Source organism: Aspergillus clavatus, genomic scaffold (genome assembly GCF_000002715.2).
Source record: "Aspergillus clavatus NRRL 1 1099423829806 genomic scaffold, whole genome shotgun sequence".
Classification (NCBI taxonomy): Eukaryota; Fungi; Ascomycota; class Eurotiomycetes; order Eurotiales; family Aspergillaceae; genus Aspergillus; species Aspergillus clavatus.
The window spans coordinates 1,255,615-1,277,868 of record NW_001517093.1 but is presented as its reverse complement, the minus strand read 5'-3'; the positions used below and the strand labels follow the sequence as shown (position 1 = coordinate 1,277,868).

Sequence of the window (22,254 nt, the reverse complement as noted above, 5' to 3'; positions counted from 1 at the left end):
CCTGTCAGCTCTTGTACAAGGGAACCATAGACTAATCGATTGAATTAGGGTCAGCCTGAGAGTCATACAATGCCGTCCCCAAGACGGGAGAGATTCTTGCAACCTTACCTCTGCGAACTTGGGTTCCACAAACAGAGCCTTTGCCTCAGCGACCAAGACCGGCTCACTCGCATCCCCGACGGGCGGCAACGAGGCCAGCGTGCCCTCCACCCAGGCCTTCCGACCCTCGACCTTGACCGTCTGCGCACGCAGCACATACAGCCGGTCCGGCACGGCAGGCTTGCGGAAATCCACGGTCAAGTTCGCGGTCATGCCCAGGCCGCTGGGGAAGGAAGTCGAGACGCAGCGCGCATAGGCCTCGTCGAACATGACGGTCAGCAGGCCGCCGTGCACGAAGCCCGGATGGCCGCACAGCTGGGCGCCGATGTGGAAGACGGAGACCATGCGGCTGGTCGTGGGGCCGTCGGCGCGCGGGTTTGTGGCCACCCAGACGTAGGGTGGGACAGTGATCTTGCCTGGGCCGGAGTTGGGGCCAGCGACGAAGTGGTGCGGGCGCAGGGTTGGGTTCATGGCGAGGTGGGGGCGGGATTCGGTGTAGGCCGGGTCGCGGCGGAGGGCTTGCACGAACGGTGTTTGCGAAATAATGTCGTCGATGGGGTTGGTGTGTAGGGGCCGGTGGGGGATATCGGCGAGGTAGGCTGAGGAGGCGGCATTGTTGGCGGCTGCGGAGGAGGTGTGTGTTGAGTGGTGATCCTGGGCGACAGCGGAGGCACCCTGGATGGATCGGAGAGGAGTGTAGGATGTCGAGACGGGCACTGTTGCCCTTGTTGCTGGTCTGATGCTGCGCAGGCAGCGAGAGGGTCTTGCGAGCCACGACATTGTGTGTTGATGCTTATGTTTCTTTTTGAAGCGATTGCTATCGTTGTTCTAGGTAGGATCAGCGTCAGTCAAACCGTCCATTGTCAACCATGCCCTCTCCGAGAGTCCGTCGGACCGAGGCAAGACACAGATGATAAGACAATTGCATGTAGAGGAATCGCATACTTGGTGGCCACACTCCCAGCCAGTACTCTATACTGCAACTCGGTTTCAGCGTGTTTCGCAAGAGAGCCAAAGTGAGGAGTCTCAAGATGAAGGAAGACTTGAACACAACGAAGACGCCACCGAACCAAGAACCACCAAGAGAAGATCGCTAGCAGCAAAAGACGGCCGCAGAGCCAGACCCAGCGCGATTTTTCTATTTTCTATTTTCTATTTGTAGCTCGACCCAGCGGAACGAATTGCCGTCATCGGCATCAAATTTGAAATGCTTGGTGGTTTCCCATTGGACGGTCGATCACAACGTGGAGACAACATAAACCAGTGGGATCGCGTCATTGAAGAAACAAGGTTTGGAATTTTGTCTTGCCGAAGAAATGTGATTGGATGGACTGCGAGTTGCTGATAGCGCTGATATGTTTGATATCAAGATAAGATAGGCACTCGGTATGCCGAGGTTTGTCCACTTTCGGCTTGCCGATAAGACTGGTGCCTGAGGCAGACAGGTACTATAATAACTGACTCGACAATGTGTGTAGGTGTAGGTGAAGGAGTATGCGGGTTGAGAAGAGAGCCTTACTAAGATACAGGTATAGGTAGTGAGGGGATTGCGTGCACCGACGTACATCAACAGCCCAACGTCATTCAAGCGCCTTGTTCGCATATGTACTGCTGCACTTGCGCAGTCAGGCTCCATGACAGACGAATCACTCTTCCCATCCCGGTGCTGCCGTCAAGAGATTCCACTGTCGCAGGTGAGCGGGTTCCTCGGCCTTACCCTATGCCAGGATTAAGAAGAGAAGGCCATCGAGTCCAGCGACCCGCATAGAACTTATTGTGCGAATCCGACGTGTTCCAAATACATACCCCCCTACTCGGAAGTAGTTTCCTGCTACATTGACCACGTGCAGCCATTGCGCCTCCCGCGCTTGCATGCTCTGCAAAAGAGCCGCGCACGAGGGAGACTGTCCCGATGAAGACGAGGAGGTTCTCCAGCTGTCCGAGCGCGAGGGATGGCGGCGCTGCTTTCAGTGCCGGAAGGTGATAGAGCTTGGTGTGGGCTGCAATCACATCACGTAAGTCGACCACAACCTCTCGCGGCCTACACTAGTTTGCTGACCAGATGCTTCTTAGGTGCCGGTGCGGTGCAGAGTTCTGCTACGTCTGTGGCACAAAATGGAGGCAATGCAGATGTGAGATCTAGGATGAAGCACGACTCATCGACCGGGCCCGTTCACCTTATAGATCGCAGCCGGGACCCGGCGCAGTCGCCTGTGCCTGCGAGGCCCGGGGAGGTCCGACAAATGGCTAGGTGGTTGCGAGGGCGTCATGGATATGATCATGAAGAGTTCTGGCCACGCATTGAGGGATGTCTTCGGTGCGAGGAGTGTCGCTATCAACTACCCAACTACATCTTGCAGTGTGGACAGTGCGGGTCGACGATGTCGACTTAATCGTTTGTGAGCTGGATCGTTCACAGGCTGGTGGCTGAAGAGAAAGAGCCCTGGGCCAAATGTTAATATCTCGCTGTGGGGGCATATCCCTCGTGATTGAAAAAAATTCAGAAAAGCGGCCATAAAAGCAATTCCAAAATACTCAAATGTTTGGTATATTATAGACATAATTACTACATACAGTTCAAAAACCCAAGGGATCCACTGGTCCCAGGAACGAAGCATTGCCCTCACCGCGGAGCAGAGCCTCAATATCAACACGTCCCGCGGTCAGGTACCGCTCGCTCACGCCCACATTCACCCTCTGAGAGAGCAGCTGCTTCAGCTCGGCGCGCAGTCCCGCCAACTCAGCCTTGCTGACACTCCCGGCCTCCTTCTGCTTCTGCTGGCGGCCCCGACCCCGGCCACGGCCTTTACCCTCGGCCTCATCGAACTCTTCGCTGTCGTACTCAACGCCCAGATCTTCGGCCGCATTCCGCAGCCAGTTGTCCTCCGACGAGATCTTCTCCTTGGCGATATTGGCATCTACGATGCGGCTGGCGAGACTGACCCGCGGCTTGACCCGGCCTACAACCCGGCGGTCCAGCTCGAGTGACTCCAGCGGCAGCCGCTTGCCGTTCGCCATGTTAGCGTGCACTTTGGCCGCGAGACGGACAACGCCGACCATCTCGTCCGGCCCGCAGATGATGACGCTCTTGCCGGATGCACCGGCGCGAGCGGTACGGCCGGAGCGATGCACGTAGGTGTCTGCTGTTCGGGGCGCGTGGTAATGGATGACAAGGTCGATGCCTTTGATGTCGAGGCCGCGGGCAGCTACGTCGGTGGCGATCAGGATGGTACCAGGGTTGGCAGTTGGGGAGGAGAAGCGTTCCACGGAGCGGAGTCGTGCCTTTTGGGCCATGGATGAGTGGAGGGCGAGGGCTGGAAGCTGGAGGGCCTGCAGGAGCTGGGCAAGGCGGCGCACGGCGGAGATGGAGTTGGTGAACACCAGCGTCCGGTGCTTGGGGTGGTAGAGGAGGAGAGTATAGAGAAAGAGGTCCTACTCGCTTGTTAGTGCAGCCCGATTGTCGGCTCGTGATTCTTTCTTACCTTTTCCATAGCACCACACTCGACAATTCCCTCCTTGAGGTTCTCGGCCATTTGCGAGACAGGGTTTGTGTCAATAAATTTGGGCTTCTCTTCCCGGAAATTCAGCTTCTGCAGCAAATAGTCCATGGACTCTTTCTTATTCATGATGTCACCTCCAGTCCACTTTCCTTTGCCAGCGAGTTTCTGTTGAAGATCGCGATGGAAAGTGGCGGAGAACACCAGTGTCTGCCTCTCGGACCTAGGATCGGATTCCTCCTCTGGCGCTTCATCCTCTTCGTCAAGAACATCCCCATCCTCCACCCGATCCAACGCGCCGATGATCTCCTCCACCTCTTTGAAATGGCCTTCACTCAGCAGCCGATCGGCTTCATCGACGACCAGGAATTTGATCTTCTGCATCTTGCGGATCAATCCTTGTCCAGTGCTCATAATTTCCCACACCCGACCCGGTGTTCCGATGACGATGTCGGCCCCCGCTAGTAATCTCTGCTGTTTTTGTACCGAAAGACCACCTGTCAGGAGCGCAATTCGTGCGTTGACGCCGGGAGCTTGTGTGACGAGCTCCCCGATATGCTTCGCCAGCTGGTGGGCCAATTCTCTGGTGGGCGACAGAATCAACGCAATGGGGGTAGAGTCCTTCTTATCCTTCTTTCCGATAATATCTCCATGACCATCCCTATTCTTCTCCAGGTAATGTTCAAGGATAGGAATGCCAAATGCCAACGTCTTTCCGGAACCGGTAGAAGCCTTGCCGACCACATCGTGGCCGTCCAGGATATGAGGTATGCACGCCGCCTGTACTGCTGTCGGGGAGGTGAATTTCATCTTTGAGATTCCAGTAAGAAGCTCGGTCGAGAGATTGAGTGCGTCCCAAGCAGATACGTCGACGCCGTCGTCCTCTTCTGCGTCCTGAAGAGCTGCAAAGGACATGCCGGCTTTGATGCTCGAGTCGTGTTGTATCGCGGACCCCTTTTCTTTCTGCTCCTTTTTCAGTTGTTTGGCCTCCTTCTTTTTATCTTTCTTGTTCGCCTCTTTGGCCTCCTTCAAATCCACCTTCTTGTCCGATTCGCCGACTTCTTCAACAGCAGGGGAAGGTTTCGTTTCTGGCGCATCGGTGTCATTGTCGCTGAACCCAGACCATTCATCGTCGTGAGTCGTTTCCTCTTCTTCAGGAGCCTTTGTCTTCAAAACTGACTTCTTCGGTTTTCCAGCCTTGGCCTGTGGTTGACCGTTAATTGATGCTTCCCTGATCATGTAGTATATGAATGTCTCATCCTACCTTGAATCGAACCTCCCCATTCCCAGGGTTCCGCACGATATCCACGCCCTCGATTTCTTCCAGACCAAAGAAACCACCCGCATCTTCGAGTCGATCAGGAAGAGCGACTTCCGTCCAATTCAGCTCATCCGCGCCAACAATGCCATCCCAACCATCATTGGCATCGGCCGCAGCGTTATCATTTGCGGCTCTCTTCCTCTTCTTCGACTGGAAGCCCGAGCTTTTTGAATCTCTCTGTCTTTTCTGACCCATTGTACTTCGAGCTCAGTGTCAATAGGAAAGGGTACGGAACTGTTGCTCTTTGCGCAACTGATGGAAGCGGTGATGATCATTTTTTGCTCTCCGAAAAGAAAAAAGGCGGCAGAAAAACATGCCCGCCTTTTTTCAATCTTATCGCTTCGTCTCCCCCCACGTTGGAATTAACCAGACATAGAGCCAGTGGGTGCAATTGAATCCCACAGAATTTTATCAAGCACTATCAACATCGCGGCACGTTGCTGCTGATTTGCGAAGATGGGGAAATCCTCCAAAGACAAGCGAGACGCCTACTATCGCCTGGCAAAGGAACAAAATTGGCGTGCCCGTTCCGCCTTCAAACTGATTCAGATTGATGAACAATTCGACCTTTTCGAACATGAGAATCCCGAAAAAGTAACCCGAGTCGTTGATCTTTGTGCTGCTCCAGGCAGTTGGAGTCAGGTACTGAGTCGAGTCCTCATCAAGGGAGAGAGTTTCGGCAGACGGGCATGGATCGAGAAGAAGCGCAAAGAGCGGGAAGCGCTGAGAAGGATAGACAATGCAGTCGAAGGGCAGGAAACGGTCCCAGAAGAGGAGATGGAGGGGACAGCCGAGCTCAAACCCCGAAAGAACGTGAAAATCGTCTCAATTGACCTTCAACCTATGGCCCCGTTGGAAGGCATCACCACTCTTCAAGCCGACATCACACATCCCTCCACGATCCCTCTTCTTCTTCGCGCTCTCGATCCCGAAGCCTACAACTCAGCGGATCCCTCTCCCTCTGAGCTTCAACAGCCCCATCCGGTTGACCTAGTCATCTCCGATGGCGCTCCAGACGTAACCGGCCTGCACGATCTGGACATCTACATTCAGTCGCAGCTGCTCTACTCGGCACTGAATCTGGCGCTGGGCGTACTACGACCAGGAGGCAAATTCGTAGCCAAGATCTTCCGCGGCCGCGACGTCGACCTCCTCTACGCCCAGCTCCGCACGGTGTTCGAGAAAGTGAGTGTCGCGAAGCCGAGAAGCAGCCGCGCAAGCAGTTTGGAAGCATTCGTCGTCTGCGAGGGTTTCATTCCTCCAGCGATCCACGACGGCTCTGTTGGTATGGAGGCATTGAAAAATCCTCTCTTTGGCGGTGCGGCTGTGCCACAGCCTGTATCAGCAGATGGCAATATCGGAGTAGAGGTACCCGAGGAAAATCGTGAGCCGCCCAGAGTACCAACCGTCCTCGCGCCAGCAGAGAGTATCTCTAAACCAGATTCGAATCACGAAACGCAAACCCGCTTACTTCACCCAACTCCACCGACTTCATCTTCGACGGGCAGCCAAGCCGCGCCTCAGAGGTTCGCTCTTGAGAACCGGTGGATCCCCCCGTTCATTGCATGCGGTGATCTATCCTCCTGGGATTCAGATGCGTCATACTCACTACCTCCCGATCATGTCAGTCTGGACCCTGTTCAGCCGCCTACAGCACCGCCCTATCGGCGGGCTTTGGAGCTGCGGAAAGAAAAAGGAGGTGCATACGGCAAGACGAAGTTGGGGGCTGTGGGACGGGCATGATACTATAGTTTCTTTTTCTGAATATTCTTCTCGTCATAAAACTTTTTTTTCTCATTTTCTGACGATGATATGTCCGGGCAGACAGGGACATTTGTTGGCCTACAAGCCGTGCCATTACTTGACTAAGGATGCAGGTATAGATTAGATACCCATTAGAAAATCAAAACCAAAACCTTCAGCATTAAATTGCAACGGAGTCTATCTAACTATATGAACTAAGTCGTTAATAACATCCCCAAAAACAGATCTATCGTTGTGAGTCTTGATGCCAGAAAGCGCTAAACTCTAAGTAGGACAAGGGATATCACATCATGCAGCTTTTCATGTTGGTGCGTGAAACATCAACGGCTCTCCTTTCTCCCCCACACAAAACCCCACTAATAAACTTCCAGAACATATCTCTCCTCATCCTTGAGCTTCTCGATTTCCTTGCGAGTGTCAACCTTCTTGCCATTGTTCTTAGCCTCGATAGCGATGGCCTCCTCCAGAACGGCAGTCACATCGGGCACAGGCCAAGTGGGGCCGCACAGGTAGAAAGCACCCTCCTCGCGAATGTAGGCCTGGACAATATCGGAGATAGACTCGCGCATACGATCCTGGATGTAGATCTTCTCAGGCTGGTCACGGGAGAAGGCACGACCAAGGAGGGTGATGACACCCGCTTCCTGGTAAGCCTCCCACTCTTCACCGTAGCAGTACTCCTCGCGCTGGTGACGAGAGCCCATGTACAGCAGGACCGAGCCGATCTCCTTGCCCTGTGCCTTCTCAAGCGCACGGTGCTGTACGAAGGCGCGGAAGGGAGCAAGACCAGTTCCCAGACCGGCCATGATGAGGGGCTGGGTGGACTTGGGTGGCAGCTTCATCACGCTGGACTTGACGCTGACAGTGACGGGTGTTCCCGGCTGGAGGCGGCTCAGGTAACGAGTAGCCAGACCGAAGCGGTCACGGCCATTGGGATCAACCCAGTTGACAGCGACGATCATCAGGGCGACCGTAGAGGGCGTCACCTTTTGGCAGGAAGCGATGGAGTACTCACGGCGCTTCATGGGTCCGACAATGCGAATCAGATCGTGGAAGTCGGGATGGGCAGAAGGATACTCCAGGAGAACGTCGGCGAAAGTGATAGTGTCAACCTCGGCACGGCGCTTGAACTCCACAGCGCCCTCGGGACCGCCCAAGGTGAGAAGGTCAGTCTTCTCCTTCTCGTCGCTGGCGAACTCCGCGAGGGCCTCATAGAAGCGCTTAGGAGGCCGGCCGAAGATGTCCAGGTTTTGAACAAGAGCCTGGTACACAGTACGACTCTCAAGAACAGTAGGGTCCTCGCGGCTGGGCACCGAAACGACATCATCGGGGTTGAGACCATAAAATTTGATGAACTCGGAGACATCTTGAGGGTCATTCTCAGCGTGGACGCCCAGAGCCTCACCAATATCGTACTTGAGGCCAGAGTCACCCAGGTCAAACTCGATGTGGAAGATGTTACGGTCATATGTGACGGGAGTCAGACGTCTGTTCTCCTTGACATGAACGGTGAAGGTCTTCGTGGCCGTCTCGGGACGAAGGGCAGTCTTGGTGCCGTAGGCCTCCTTGAAGGCAAGGGCCTTGGCAGCAGCCTGCCAATCCGCGAGAATGGGAGCCGGCTCAGCCTCATTTTTATCAAAGGGAACAAAGCTGTTGATGGAGATATCCTTGGGCAGCTGAGAAGCCTGGGGCGCTTCCTCGGACTCCTTCCAAGACTCGGGGATCTCAATCTGACGAAGAAGTTTGTCAAGATCCTTGGAAACATTCTCCAGAGCTTCAGGGTTGCTGATGATCGAGGAGAGCTTCTTGATGCCAACTCCTTCCTGAGAGGGAAGAGCCACTCTGAGAAAGGCTGATTGCAGAACGACAGACTCCAGCGAGGCGTCGCCGGCAGCGGATGGATCGACAATGTAGAGGGAAATTCCACGCTGGGCAGCGGCCTGCCTGAAAGCGGCCGGTAACTTCTTCTCCAGATCTTCATCCTTGACTCCGGGTGCGTTGATGATCACCTTGCCATTGTCTTTGACGGAGGCGGCGATGTCAATGTCTTGGAGCAGCTTGGGCTCCCCGACATACACGGTATCGGCAGCAGTAATGGCGTACGGGGCGTCAAGGATCTTGGAACTCTTGCGGATGTCAATGCGGACAGTGCCTCCTTGGACAAAGTTGTCGTGAGACTTGGTGGTGGTGACATTGCTGGCGGAGTCGGCTGCCAGAGCCTCAGAAAGAGTAGCAGCAGCGGACTCGCAAGCAGAGCTGTCAACATCCCAGAAGGTGTACTCCTGCACGGTAACGGGGTCGATGAGCTGGAGAGGCGCGCTTTCACCGTCGACCTGAACAATAGGCTTCTCGGAGATGAGCTGGAAGGCGGCAGCTGTGTTGATCAGGTTCCAGCGCTGAGAACGGGGATATTTGATGTCGACACAGGTAGGAGCTTGTTCGCGTCCAGCAGCAAAGGTCAAGGCCGCGAGAACGTCCTCATAGAGGGCGGAGCGAACACCCTGCTCCTGCACAGCTTGCTCATTGGCAACCTGGCCAAGGACACCAACAGTCTTGGTGGACTGGGGGAGAACGCGCAGGAATTCCTCCTCGACGAAAGGGCGATAGACGCGAACATTGATGACACCAACACGCACGCCATCCTTTGCCAGAGAGCGAGCAACTTGGGCAGTGAGCGAGGCTTCGACAGTTCCGAAAGCAACGAGAACGGAAAGAGGCTCAGCATGACCCGAGTACTCGAAGAGACCATAGTCAGTGCCGAGCTCACCGTTCAAAGACTTGAGCAAATCCAGCAGCTTTCCTTGAGTGTCAAGATGGCGGCTACGGGACTCATCCAATGTCTTGCGGATGGTCTCATAAGACCGAGCTACGCCGGCCTGATCCAGAACATCGATCACGCGGGTGTTCTCACGGCCAACACGCACGCCATCATAGATATGGACGGAAGGCAGAATCGAGGCGAGGAGAGTCGTGAACAACGCCATGTGCTGGGCTTCGTGGACAGAAGCACTGGAGACAAGAGCCAGGCCAAGCTCTTCCGCGAGTGAGAGGGCGGAGGAATAGTCCGAGACCAATCCGTCCTCGCCGGCATAGTCAACGGCCGCGACGTGCGCGGCAACAGGGCTAGCGACAGAATACAGCAGGGACAGCTGCTCCAAAGCCGAGCGCATATAAGGGAGAGTGGCCGACGAGGCAACAATACCCTGGGGGACATGACGCTTCTTCAGGTCGAAGTCTTGGGAGAAGAGATAACCAAGGGCAATGTTACCAGCACCCTGGCGAGTTTCCATGGCCTTAACGGCGGGTGACTCGCCATTGGCATTGGTTTCCTGGCGCGACGCCCACTCCCGAACAGCGTTATCGAGATCGAAGGACTCAGGGGAATAGGAAAAGATCTTGTCGCTGAGGAGATATGCGACTTGCTGAATCAGGGTCTGAGCGGTGACATATGTAGGGCCACCGAGAGCCGACAACGATGGAGAAGAAGAGCCCATCTTGAAGAATTCTTGTCTGGGTACCGGACACACTCAACCGACACCTCAGAGATAAAGACAAGAAGAGAAGAATGAAGGAATAATGACTCCTAGCTGAAGACAGGGGGGCGATGCGAATAAAAAGACGGATTTGGAGTATAGAAAATGGCCCAGGTCTCTTTCCTAAACCGGTTAGCGGCAATCACGCAATTCCTTATCGATGAGTATCGTAGGCGGCAGGATACGGCAGAACTCTCCGTCTTCGGAGTTTCCCCGCATGGGTAATCATCACGTGCTGATAGCTGGGTATACGCGGCCTGGGGCATCAACAATGCCCGTCTGGGACTAGTCCCTAATCTTATCCAAGGTCAAACGTCATCCGAAACCAGCATCTTGAGGCATCTTTGACAGTACGCACAAACAACGAAGGCTACCTACGTACAAACTACGTTTCAGTATCATATAATAGAACTACTTTGTATATTCAACCATGGCAAACGTGGCGTTGATCGGAGCTACCGGCATGGTGGTACGTTATCCCCACGCTACTGACGATGTTCTCTCAGAAATATATATAATCGTGCGACGGTGAAGTATCCCTTCTAATTCATAATTCTAGGGAGGCCATATCCTCAGCACCCTCCTGGAAAGCCCTGCTGTAGCTCGCGTGGATACTATCTCTCGCAAAACTCCACCTGCAGCAGCTAGCGCACCACAGGCGAAGCTCACAACCTTCGTCTCAGATGATACGTCGCGCTGGGCCAGCCAGCTATCCGCTCTTACTCCCACGCCATCTATCTTCATGTCCGCATTTGGCACGACTCGTGCTGCGGCTGGTGGCTTCGACAATCAATATAAGGTCGAGCATGGCCTGAACGTGGAGATGGCACGCGCGGCGCGCGATGCCGGCACGAAGGTCTATGTCCTGATCTCGTCGTCGGGGGCAAGTAAAACGTCGTCTTTTGCGTATCCTCGCATGAAGGGTGAGATCGAAGACGATGTGAAGGCGTTGGGATTCGAAAGGACTGTGATTCTGCGGCCTGGTCTAATCTCCGGTCAGCGCGAAGAGAGTCGACCTGCGGAGGCTGCGGTGCGATTTATTGCTGGGTTTGCTGGGAAGATCTATTCCGGATTGAAGGACGGATGGGCCCAAGATGCGGATGTCATTGCTCGAGCTGCCGTTAATGCCGGTCTTAAAGCACTGGAAGGTGATGTTCCTGCGGGCAGTGAGAAAGTTTGGGTCTTGACCGGCAGTGACATTATTAGGTTCGGAGGAAAGAACTAGCTTTGCAGATGTCGATCAAGCCATGTTTTCCGTATCAATGCAGTGATGCACTCCTTCTAATGTTTGTTCAATTACTGAAAATATGTGCGAGTGTTCAGTATCAACTGGTCACTCTCGCAGTCCCACACAAAATCTCCAATTGACGTACATAATAAACTTTACATGAGCCGTTGTCCGTATGACGATACACAACCTAGTTTATCATTTATTTCCGGTATGCACCTCCTTGCCCTTCCTCGTCCGCCCCTTCCCACTCAGTGCTGATTTATCAGCATTGTGATCCGGCCCACCTTCTTGCGGATCCCGCGCTTCGCTGACACCTTGATTTGCAGCACTGACATTCAGAGGATTGCTCACTTTGCCGCCTTGCTTTGTCTCCTTCTCAGTTTCAGCGATCTCGCTTTCGGGCGACGTGGTGTTGGGATCATAGGCAGCAGGATGGCTGGCGACCTCATTGTCGGTACCGGTCTTGGTGCCTTCAGATCGCTGGGGATCCAGCGTGTTCCGATCGTGAATTTTAGGCTTTTCCTCGGATGCCCTCAAGCTTGGAAGGGAGCGGAAGGATCTCGTCTGTGTGGCTATCGTGATAGGAGCGCGGAAGGGAATTCGTTGAGTGTTTCTGGCCGCGATGTACCCAAATTGAGCAATTGAAGCAAGACCTTTGAGCATTGACATAATGGAGTTTGGGGCAATGGCGGAAGCTAATCTAGGAAGCTCCTGGATGATCAACAAGTTCAGTAGTAGATGATAGTAGGCAGGATGAATGCTTTCACGTAATTAGCTTGGAACAGTGGCTCTTCAAGTATCACAGCCCGGTACTAACCTATTCTATAGTCATAGACAACAGTGTGAGAGACTGGAGGAAGAAGTTGTAACGCGATCTTGTCGAAGACAATGCTCTTTGATGCGCGATCGTCCTGACGTCATATCTCTGCAGAGTACCTTTGCAAACCGGTTATGCCACGTGATGACGGTGGTACAACGACATACATTATTGTACTACTAGTAGTCCAATAGTGGTATGGATGTAGAGAGTAGTATATGGTGGTATTGCTCTGCTTGCTGAGGAATTCTCACTACACTTCTCGTGGAACAAGTTGTCTCTCTAAAGGTCGAATGAGATTGTTCAGTGGGCACCTGGCTTAGGTCCTTATGAAGATCATCTTGCAATGACTTAAAGAGAGGACATCTTCAGTGAATTGCAAAAGGGCATGATTGATAATTTGCTTGCTATTGTTGGTTGGCTTGGCTAGAAGGACTAGGAGGGAGTATTGGCTACACAGCCTATTGAGTCTCCCAGATGGTTACCGCAGCTTTCAGGCCAATGCCTCATGGCTCCCGAGTATTGGTAACTAGGGTCAACTGGCGAAATCTCTTGAATGTTAGTAATGACTGGCAGGTGTGAGCAAGATTGGAATTGTGCAGCAGATCGCTGTAAACTCCAATATAAAGCAGCTCTTGAGTTGTATACTTCCGCGCAGACTTCAGAAAATGAAGCACCCACTAAAGGGACAAGTGGGGATTGTCTATGGATTGTTGTCGCGGAGTGTCGTCTTTGACGTCGAGCTTCCAAGAACGGATTCTGACATCAAAATCCGGATTGGATGAATGAGAAGTTCGCTCGGGACAAATGAATGGAATAGAAGCAGTACCTCCAGGCCATAGCTCTCAGGAGGGAGGGAAATCAAAATGAAAGGAAAAACCTGGACGGAAAAGATAGTGGCCGTGGTGAGAGAGAGATGCGATGCAGGAGTCCGTCAATATGCAAAAGGTCTTATTCGCGATCCAATCAATACTTATTCTCTCCTCTCTGGGGCTAGTCATGCAGTCGGCAGGCTGTTCCCTTAGCTGCATGTAGCTGTCGGCGAGCTCGAAGCGCTCATTGGGCGCACTCGAGCGATGACTTTTCGCATGCATTTTTGCAGGAGCCAATACAATTGCATAAGTAAAACACAGCAAAGATGCACTCTTACCTTAAAATTTTGCAGCCGACAATAGCAGATTCCATTTGCTACCTACCAAACGAACCACTGCGTGATGGTGCAGAAGCCTCCGTCAGGTTTATGATCACGGGACTGGAGAAACCCGGTATGATGGCGAGAACATGTGGGTCGCATAATTCAATTCCAACGTCCTTGAAAAGAAAAAAAAAGTTCCAAGGACTCTGACAGTTGACTAGTCTCCGGTCGAGTGATGGTCAACAAGCAGGACCCAACTTTCCATCTGCATGGTCAACAATATTGGCTGATTGGTAAGAACCTGGTGCTAGACTACTTCAGCCCGACCCCTGTTGCTGAGACCAAATTACGTTACAGCCATGAACAGGTGTATGTTTTCAAATAAGAGAAACTCCCCGGAAGGGAGGAGGAGTGGCAAATCGTATTGTCGAGGGAGATGTGATCACCGCTACCGCAATAGTACGCATGGCTTCTTCTAGCATGCTGCCTCATTGCGGCTACAAGCCAGCAACAAGCGACTGCTGAGTTGGCAACCAAGGTTTCAACCTGAATTCGCTGCTCGAGCGCTGATGTAGGGATTATCGAGTCGGGCTGCCCGGCGATCCTGCGCCGTCACAACGAGATAACAGGCTGGAGGCGATTGCATGAAGACTAAACCCAGGATGTTCTGGAGAGTGGGGCTCCAGAAATTAGGCCCAGGGATATCTGGAAGACAATGGTGATTTTCCTCGCGCACTGCATCCCGTAGCCACACATTGGTGATTTGACTCCTGGAGGCATCACAGTCACCTTCAGATACATCAATCCATGTATGGGCCAGACGCGAGTCGCCACGTCAGAGCGACTCTGAGCTCTAGCGTAGATGCATGGGTATCAACAGCGGGTGTACTATCCCGCAGTCTGTTTCTACCATCCTCGATGCACGGGGTGGTGCCCTATCACCTAGAACGGGCACGGCAAGCAGATGAAGCCAGAACCTGCACATGGGTGGGGGCAAATGCAGGATTGCTCGTCTGCAGATGTAGGAGATCAGCTGAAAGAAACGCCCCATTGACAGAAATTGAGTTCGTCATGCCACTTACATGACAGTAGCTTGAGGACTGATGGAATGGTGCAATGGATGCCAATCGATCGTCTCTAGTGACGCACAGTTTGCCACTAGATGAGTGGCAGAGCTGGACTGCAACGACAAAACGGGAGGATGCGGAGTCCAGAAGCACCTGCAGGTTCAAGAACGATACATCCCTGCAACTGATGTATGGAAAAGCTACTATATGGACAGGAGATTAGATTATGACTGGCTACAGGCATTGAATGCCCGACTCCATGACAAGAGAAGTGGCCAGAGGTGAAGAGCAAACGAGACGGGCGAAAAAGTACTTCGCAGATGATATTACTTCCCGAGCCATCAAAATTGGCCTCAGCCCAAAGCTCCATATGGAATGTCGAGGATAGTCGATTGGGGTCAATTGGTCGCGAGTAAGTATTCCTGCTCCCTTGTAGGATGAACGGACCGGTATGACAAGCGGTGACCACGCCCAGGGTTCATAGTAGAAACCTTGATTCCTATCCTTGACAAAGCGATGTGAGTCCGGAGTGATGGAAATCCTTTCCTCGTCACAGACATGATTCGGTCTGGCACGGGAGCAACCAGCCATGCAGGAGCTTTGATTCAAAAAGATCATAACGGGCGTGCTTGGTTCGCAAAGGATAGCCTCGTATGGGATGTGATGACCTGAAAGAAGCGGGGATAGTCAATTGAGTGACCAAGGCAGCAGGCAATCCAATCTGCATGAACGGCCATTATCGAGTGAGGCATTTTCGAATGTTCGATTGAAGCCCAAAGAAGAAAACACAAGGCCACGACAGCAAAATGCATGCATCGTGAAGCAACCACTGATTACAGTTGTCCCATGAGGGATCAATGTGGACGTTTTTGTGTCCCCACTGCTCCGGCGAAGCCATCACAGCCAACCGCAGGGATGATTCAAGGCAAGCGATGTGGATGTGATGATCGTTTGCCGGACACGATAAGCCATTGTGTGCTGAGGGGAATTCTTGATCGACGATGGCCTGGGTGAACACAGTTGGGAACTAGCTGAACCGTAACCTGGTAGATTTGGCGAAACATAAATAGGAACCCCCAGTCCCTCAGATATATGTGGTTTCAATCGTTGTTGGTTTCAAGCCTGGCATCATTAAAAGATATCATAAGTGATAAAGCTTTGTTGTTGATATAAAGCGTTTCAGCTCTCTATATTGTCTTCGTTACCTCAGTCGACCATCTTCATTTGTGCCCTATCATATAGTGGATAGTGACAAGGTCGCCAGAGTGAGCCAATAGAATATATCCAACAAGCTGAAACACTGATACTGCATCAGTAAGTGAGTTTGATCGAAACCCCGGACTGGACGCCGCTGATAGATCTGATAGGCATGTGCTTCTACAACCAGAAGAGATTTGCATGCGGTGACTGGAGTTGGACCAGTTTCGCCCACCGTTGCAATTATGAATACCGCACTGGAGAGACATGCGGCATGAGACTCGTCAATTTGACCGAGTATGAGAAAACAAAATGTCGGCTCTGCGACAAGATCGAAACCAAGTATCGTCGGCGAAGCGCCGAGGTCGAACGCTTGGATAGATGGAAACGTGAAGGAGGTACACTCGTGGCCTCTATGGATCGGTCACAAAAGCTCATAATGGATCTTGAGAAAGAAATTTGCCAATTGCAGAGAGAGCGTGAGGACCGGAGAAAAGCACTCTCATGAACGAGTTAGTTGAACGCAGTGGTCGCTGGAGAGTGGGACCTTTTCTGAGCCTTCTTGATGGTCTTTTCTTCTTTGTTTCAAGATTCCCTCTGTTGCAGTGTTGTCATTTTTTTACTTATTCTTTTGTTCATCAAATGCAGTGTCTCAAAAGGCCATGTCCCTGGATTGAGTGGCCTATTGACTGTGTCATCGTTTCGAACTGATTCAGAAAGACGGGCAGACCCGTATGATGGTTGGAGGAAAAGTCTTCAGGATTGTAAAACTTAATGTACCTAAAGTATGAGCCCCAATGAAGAACTCTTTTTTTTCGAGTTGTTGCATAAACGAGTGACCGTCGCTTGAAGAAATCCCAGTCCATAAGCGCCTGTGTTCCTGATGAGCGGTTGACAGACTCCACCCATGTTGCCAGCTGAGATCAGGACGGACAACCTCTTTCCTGCAAAAAGCAATGCGCTTCTTAAGTCCATATTGAAGATTGGATTGAACTAGATGATATATTGATCATGCTTCTTCCATGGTCGATGTCTTGAGAGTTGTTTGTGTGCTGAGAGACTGAAGCTGGAACCCCGCGTCCTGAGGAGTATATTGTCACGTGATATATCCACATCAAGTTAGCTTTGTTTTCTTCTGGATGGGCGAGCGATTAAACAAGAGACTCACCTTCATTCCATCGACGTTATGGCATTAATTGGTCTCTAGGTTTATCTAGAGCTCACCGACCATTCTTGCCTCTGTTGATGTCGTTCGAGTTGTGCAGTGTCTGCATCGCAAGTCATAGAAGGGCATGTTACGCGCTGTTGTATTCCTCGCTGCAACAAAATCATCGCAGGCTGGTGTGTCAACCTTCTTGAGGGTCTCGCTTTCAGTGAAGAAGTTGAATTGGACATGGACGTGCTCTGTCATATATATAGGCATAGGGATGTTTCTGGATAGCAACATGTTGCAAACACAAGGTACCAACCAAGCGCCCAGAGCTGTCCTTCAGAGAGACTACGTGGACCATTTATCATTTCATCCCTGACGACAGCTGCGCCAAAGTGCGCAAAGGGATAAGAGAGCAAATATGGCATTCGAGTGTTTGATTGACCCCCAGGTCGTTGTCTGCCACGTCACCACTGAGCAACCCAATTGCGCTTGAATTGCACCGGATGTGGCCCAGATTCCGCTACGTGGTCTTGAAATGTCTCAGCAATACCTGCGACCACATGAAAACGTTTCTTCACAGTAGACAGTTTGGTTCTGTGGTTACTGAGTTGCAAGTTTCAAAACATCAACATTGTATGACCAGATTACCGCAAAGGGAGTATTGTGTCTCGTAAATTATTTGACATCACCAGCCTCAGGCTCATCATCAACCTTAGCCAAACCGTGTTCCTTCAGCAAAGCATTGATCTCATCCGCATTCCACAGGTGGTGGTAAATTTTCCCTTCCTTGGTCTTGCCCACCGTTGCAAATTCGACTGATCAACCAAGCATTTCAGTTAGCAAACGTGAAGGATAAAATAGATCGCGATTAATATGGGGCATGGTGGTATAGGCTACAGTAGGGCGTTTCAGTTCACTTACTCTTCTCACTGCTGAGCTTCGTTGAGTCCATGGTCTTGCTCAGAACCTTGACGGCCATAGCACAAGCTTCCTTCAGGTCGCAATCCTCCTTGTAATCTTGCTTGAGCAGGCTCTGGGCACTTGCGTTGTTCGCTCCCACACTGGTTGCTTTCCAACCGCCGTAATTTCCACTCGGGTTGCTCTGGTACAACTGGAATTCTCGAAGCGGATCGTAGCCTGCGTAGATGAACGACACACCGAAAGGACGAAGACCACCGTGTTGCGTATACCCTTGTTTCAAATCACACAGCCGACGAACGAGCTGTTCGCAGGGGATTTCTTCACCGTATGTGAGAAGGTAGCGTTGAGCGGCTTGTCGGGCGTAGTTGATGAGAATGTTGGCGTCGGCAGTCATACCGGCGACTGCACAAATCATGTTGCTAGTATTTAATCAGTATACCAAGCGGCAAGACAGGTAAACAATTCTTTTTGTCCGGGCTATGCGTACTCATTCAGTGTGTAAAGCTTCTCCGCAGATGTGTCCTGCTCCAGCAGCTTGCTGGTCACCTTTTTCTCCGCAGCAAGCACGATTCCATCTTTAGCCAGGATCCCTAAAGCTGTGCCAGCGTGCGAGATAGCCTCGAGAGCATATTCCACCTGATAAAGTCGCCCTTCGGGGGAGAAGATGGTTGTCTATTGTGAGCACCTCCGGATTAGCTGGAGCAAGTGACGGGATGACGGAATAGACAGACCCTGGAATCGTATCTCCGGGACATTTTGCTGGTGGGCTGTAGATTAGGATGACAACAGAGATTAAGTATCGAAAAACGGATAGTTTGGAGTTGAAAGGAGCTGCAGTTGGAATGAAGCTTGGGGATACCTAAGCTATGTAAGTGGGCAAGGTGAGCTCCAAGTGACCAGGCAACTCGCCCTGGCGCGTCCAGGCTGACTATCTGCCAAGCTCGGACCACTTCTAAATCTCCATGCGCAGCTCTTCGGCGCAAACCACATCAGACTGTTTCTGATAGTCCTGATTATTGCAGTCCATAAATTGCGAATGATGGATCATTCTCATTGTTCTCCTACTTTATCACTAAATCAATATTCCAACTAATCGTGCCCATAATGCTTAAATCTACCTACACTCCACCTCCTCCACTGCCTCCGGGGTGGACGGAACACAAAGCTCCTTCAGGTTGGCTCCTTCTTCTGAGGTTGATGAGGGCTAGATTGTTAACTCTGAGCCAGGACATACCTATTACTATAATGCGCAAACGAAGCAATCAACCTACACGAGACCTCAACCCCTCGCTGTAACATCTCAACATGCCCCGCCAGCTCCAGCTCCAGTTCCCTCTTATACTCCAGAATTTCTACCACCATTCTCTTCCACGCCATACGGGCCTCAAGGGTATGGCTTTGGCGACCAGTCCTTTGATTTCTCTCAACATGGCCAAACCCGTCAAGAATTTCGGGGCGGAAAAGGGTATCGCGACCGCAGAGGTCGAGGACCCGAAGATAGACCAAAGTCCAAACACCCCATACCGGGTTGTGAACCGTGGGTGCTTGTGAAGACAAGGCTTCGGAGAAGGTTTGTTCATAACCCAGAAACACAAGAAAGTTTCTGGAAGATCCCAGCCGAGGTCATGAAAGGAGTGGTCGAGTACGATCGTCTAGAAAGAGAAGAAAGAGAACGGAAGGAGCGCGGTGAAGAGGTTGAGGAGCCAAGAGAAGATATGAAGGTGAAGGCCGACGAGACTGGACCTTCCGATGAACCGAGCCTTGCGCGAGATCTTGCCACTACCGCAGATGCCCCGGAAGAAAGCGACGAGTATGAAGAGGTGGAAGTTACTGATAGCGAGGAAGAGGATGTCAACCCGTCTAAGCGCACCAAGACTGAGGATAGTATGGACAAACAGCACCCCCTAGAATTTACGGAAGAAGATATCGAATATCAACTCGCCGCTATGGGTGAGGAATACGGTCTCGATCCTGGAGAATACGGTGATCCAGGCCAGGAAGGCTGGGAAGAGGGCGCTGAAGGATTGCCGCTCACGGAGGAAGATGCCACGGCGCTCTTCCGCGATCTTCTCGACGACTATCGTATCAACCCTTACTCAACGTGGGAAAAGATTATAGAAGAAGGCCACATAATAGAAGACAGTCGTTACACTGCTCTGCCCAACATGAAAGCACGTCGTGAAGTTTGGTCTAACTGGAGTCGCGACCGGATACAGGAGCTTAAAGAACGGAAAGAGAAGCAAGAGAAGAGGGACCCTCGCATTCGGTACTTTGCTTTCCTTCAAGAGCATGCAACCCCCAAACTATACTGGCCAGAATTCAAGCGCAAGTTCAGAAAAGAGTCCGAAATGAAGGACTCCCAGCTATCGGACAAGGATCGAGAGAAGTACTACAGAGACCTAGTCTCACGATTAAAACAGTCTGAAAGTACTAGGAAGTCGGATTTCTCGGCATTGCTCAAATCGGTCCCGTTACAAGAGCTTAATCGGTCAACAGATCTGGAGGCACTTCCATCGACCATCATCACAGACTTGAGATACATTGCACTGCCTTCTAAAGTGCGTGATCCGCTGCTCGAGACTTATATTTCAACTCTAGCACCCCCGCCCGAGCAACACTTGACTTCGGAAGAGCTCGAGGAGCTGAGCAGGAAGAAAATAGAGCGCGAGAAGCGCGAAAAGGCTTTGGCTGAACGCGAAAAACGAGTGCAGGAAGAGAAACGGAAGCAGCATAGCAATCTCATTCGCGGAAAACATCTTCTGAGAGAGGGCGAGGCAGAGATTGAGGAGGCGATGAGAGTTAAAAAGGAAGGGCTTCGAAGCTACCTAGAAGCCGAAGAGCAAATCTCGACTCACTCACCGCAAGAGAAAAGCTCTGACGCTACTTGAGTTGAAAGAAATTTATCAGTATAATCAATTTTTGAATTAGTAAAGTACAAATAGATATCCTCTTGCTGAGCCTAGCTCGTACAAATGCTTTTAGCTAGCGTCAGGTGCTCTTACAATTGCCCAAGGCCCATTCGGCAACAATCCCAAACGTTATCAAATTCTTCACTCTCAAGCTGAGAGATGAAGTCATTGGATCCTTGCCCCAGAGAAACAAGTATCTGCTAAGATGGGCTGCGCTACTGCCCATGACGAGAACGAGTGTGAAGCCATCTCGCATGAGAGATGCCGTGTGGAAAGGAATCAACCGTCATTTTTGAGAATTCATATAGCTCATGAATCAATGTATGGGGGTATCAATGTAAATGTGCAGACTTCAGACCTCTCTTTTATGAAATGGCGCCGTTCCCAAAAAGACTCCGGACCTCATCTGTCAGAATCACCTAAATCTCCAATTATCCCAATCGTCATCATCCAGGTCATCTTCTTCGTCTTCGTCGTCGTCATTAGCTCCATTCTCTTTTTTGCTCCCAGGTTGACCCTCCTGCTGTCTCGAGATCTCGCCAGATGAACGAGTTGCTTCCGTTTGAACCAGTTTTGTGTCTTCCGTTGCTCGCTTTTGTCTTAATTCGTCCCTCTTGTGCTTCAGACGTCGAATGCGTTCCTCAAGCTGTTCCATTTCATCAAATTCATCCTCGAGGAACCGAGCCGCGTCTTCCTTCTCTCCTTCTATTTCGGCTTCGCGATTTTGCGCCACAGTCTTCTTCTCGGTCTCTTGCTGTGCAGCGAGTTGTTCCGCAGAAAGTGGGTCTGCTGATATAGTAGCTGCTGCTGCAACCGCAGCCGGCGCAGCTGCCATCCGAGTTGGTGCCACAACATCGCGCTCAAAAGCCGCCCATTCGTCTTCGTCGATAGATTGGACTTTCTGCGGTGCTTCGGGTGGCTCGGATGGTTTGGATTGCGTTTCAAGTTGCTCTTGAGCTAATTCTGAGTCTGAGGGGAGCTCCGGACCAGCACTTTCTTGCTCAATAGACCTGGCGTCCTCCACTTCTTCGATGACCTGGGCGCTAGGTGACTGAGGTTTTTGTGTCGTCGGTGACTGCGGCTCTACATCCACTTCATCTGGTCTCATCTTCTTCCGAGTTTTCTCCTCAGCAATATCGACCTTCCGCTTTTTGGCAATTCGGCCTGCTGAACTCGTGGTCTGTGATGCGCCCTTGCGGGCCGCAAGTTCACTGCGAAGTAGCGAACGAACATCTGCCATCTCAGTAACGAGCCAATCTTATCAAGTTCGAGTAAAGTGAGGTCCTCCAATAGATAAAGCAGCAAGGTCTAAGAGACTTCGATAAGTAAAAATTGTGATGGGCAAACAGCAAAGCCAGACGTGGGGACCTGGAGAAGCTTTGAAAACCCCGAAGTACTTTACGCGACGAGAAAGCGACTGGCGTCTGCCAAGAACCTTTCGTCGAGCTCCAGTCACGTGATTGATTACTCACCCCAAGGACTCACGACAACCCATCTCCTCCATTCTTTCCTTCAAGCAACGTTCCATCACCATTCCATCCTTTGCCGCTCCCAGTCAACGCGGAATCCTATGCTCAGAGTCATCGCGATCAGAGATATTGCTTGTCTTT

At 51.7% G+C, this 22,254-nt stretch overlaps 11 protein-coding genes across 11 annotated transcripts; 5 read left to right on the top strand and 6 right to left on the bottom strand.

Moving 5' to 3' along the window:
- Window positions 1-4: 4 nt before the first annotated feature.
- On the bottom strand, window positions 5-879 carry ACLA_083520 (PaaI family thioesterase; the record flags this gene model as incomplete). The annotated part of the gene is made up of 2 exons (XM_001268082.1): window positions 5-31; window positions 109-879. 2 exons carry the CDS (start codon window positions 877-879, stop codon window positions 5-7), a joined length of 798 nt encoding a protein of 265 aa, XP_001268083.1.
- A 1,092-nt stretch (window positions 880-1,971) lies between these two features.
- On the top strand, window positions 1,972-2,242 carry ACLA_083510 (uncharacterized protein; the record flags this gene model as incomplete). The annotated part of the gene is made up of 2 exons (XM_001268081.1): window positions 1,972-2,114; window positions 2,173-2,242. 2 exons carry the CDS (start codon window positions 1,972-1,974, stop codon window positions 2,240-2,242), a joined length of 213 nt encoding a protein of 70 aa, XP_001268082.1.
- Window positions 2,243-2,676: 434 nt separating this feature from the next.
- Window positions 2,677-5,112, bottom strand: mak5 (ATP-dependent RNA helicase MAK5; the record flags this gene model as incomplete). The annotated part of the gene is made up of 3 exons (XM_001268080.1): window positions 2,677-3,531; window positions 3,582-4,799; window positions 4,861-5,112. 3 exons carry the CDS (start codon window positions 5,110-5,112, stop codon window positions 2,677-2,679), a joined length of 2,325 nt encoding a protein of 774 aa, XP_001268081.1.
- Window positions 5,113-5,373: 261 nt separating this feature from the next.
- ACLA_083490 (tRNA methyltransferase TRM7) lies at window positions 5,374-6,660 on the top strand (the record flags this gene model as incomplete). The annotated part of the gene is made up of 1 exon (XM_001268079.1): window positions 5,374-6,660. One exon carries the CDS (start codon window positions 5,374-5,376, stop codon window positions 6,658-6,660), a length of 1,287 nt encoding a protein of 428 aa, XP_001268080.1.
- Window positions 6,661-7,037: 377 nt separating this feature from the next.
- ACLA_083480 (sulfite reductase subunit alpha) lies at window positions 7,038-10,175 on the bottom strand (the record flags this gene model as incomplete). The annotated part of the gene is made up of 1 exon (XM_001268078.1): window positions 7,038-10,175. The coding sequence occupies one exon, from the start codon at window positions 10,173-10,175 to the stop codon at window positions 7,038-7,040; it is 3,138 nt and encodes a 1,045-aa protein (XP_001268079.1).
- Window positions 10,176-10,644: 469 nt separating this feature from the next.
- On the top strand, window positions 10,645-11,439 carry ACLA_083470 (uncharacterized protein; the record flags this gene model as incomplete). The annotated part of the gene is made up of 2 exons (XM_001268077.1): window positions 10,645-10,683; window positions 10,774-11,439. 2 exons carry the CDS (start codon window positions 10,645-10,647, stop codon window positions 11,437-11,439), a joined length of 705 nt encoding a protein of 234 aa, XP_001268078.1.
- Window positions 11,440-11,640: 201 nt separating this feature from the next.
- Window positions 11,641-12,114, bottom strand: ACLA_083460 (uncharacterized protein; the record flags this gene model as incomplete). Its single annotated transcript, XM_001268076.1, has 1 exon — window positions 11,641-12,114. The coding sequence occupies one exon, from the start codon at window positions 12,112-12,114 to the stop codon at window positions 11,641-11,643; it is 474 nt and encodes a 157-aa protein (XP_001268077.1).
- Window positions 12,115-15,833: 3,719 nt separating this feature from the next.
- ACLA_083450 (uncharacterized protein) lies at window positions 15,834-16,169 on the top strand (the record flags this gene model as incomplete). Its single annotated transcript, XM_001268075.1, has 1 exon — window positions 15,834-16,169. One exon carries the CDS (start codon window positions 15,834-15,836, stop codon window positions 16,167-16,169), a length of 336 nt encoding a protein of 111 aa, XP_001268076.1.
- Window positions 16,170-17,489: 1,320 nt separating this feature from the next.
- On the bottom strand, window positions 17,490-18,490 carry pre9 (proteasome core particle subunit alpha 3; the record flags this gene model as incomplete). Its single annotated transcript, XM_001268074.1, has 4 exons — window positions 17,490-17,629; window positions 17,736-18,154; window positions 18,223-18,407; window positions 18,467-18,490. 4 exons carry the CDS (start codon window positions 18,488-18,490, stop codon window positions 17,490-17,492), a joined length of 768 nt encoding a protein of 255 aa, XP_001268075.1.
- Window positions 18,491-18,839: 349 nt separating this feature from the next.
- ACLA_083430 (FF domain protein) lies at window positions 18,840-20,623 on the top strand (the record flags this gene model as incomplete). Its single annotated transcript, XM_001268073.1, has 2 exons — window positions 18,840-18,909; window positions 18,963-20,623. The coding sequence occupies 2 exons, from the start codon at window positions 18,840-18,842 to the stop codon at window positions 20,621-20,623; spliced, it is 1,731 nt and encodes a 576-aa protein (XP_001268074.1).
- A 436-nt stretch (window positions 20,624-21,059) lies between these two features.
- ACLA_083420 (uncharacterized protein) lies at window positions 21,060-21,884 on the bottom strand (the record flags this gene model as incomplete). The annotated part of the gene is made up of 1 exon (XM_001268072.1): window positions 21,060-21,884. The coding sequence occupies one exon, from the start codon at window positions 21,882-21,884 to the stop codon at window positions 21,060-21,062; it is 825 nt and encodes a 274-aa protein (XP_001268073.1).
- Between the last annotated feature and the right edge of the window lie 370 nt (window positions 21,885-22,254).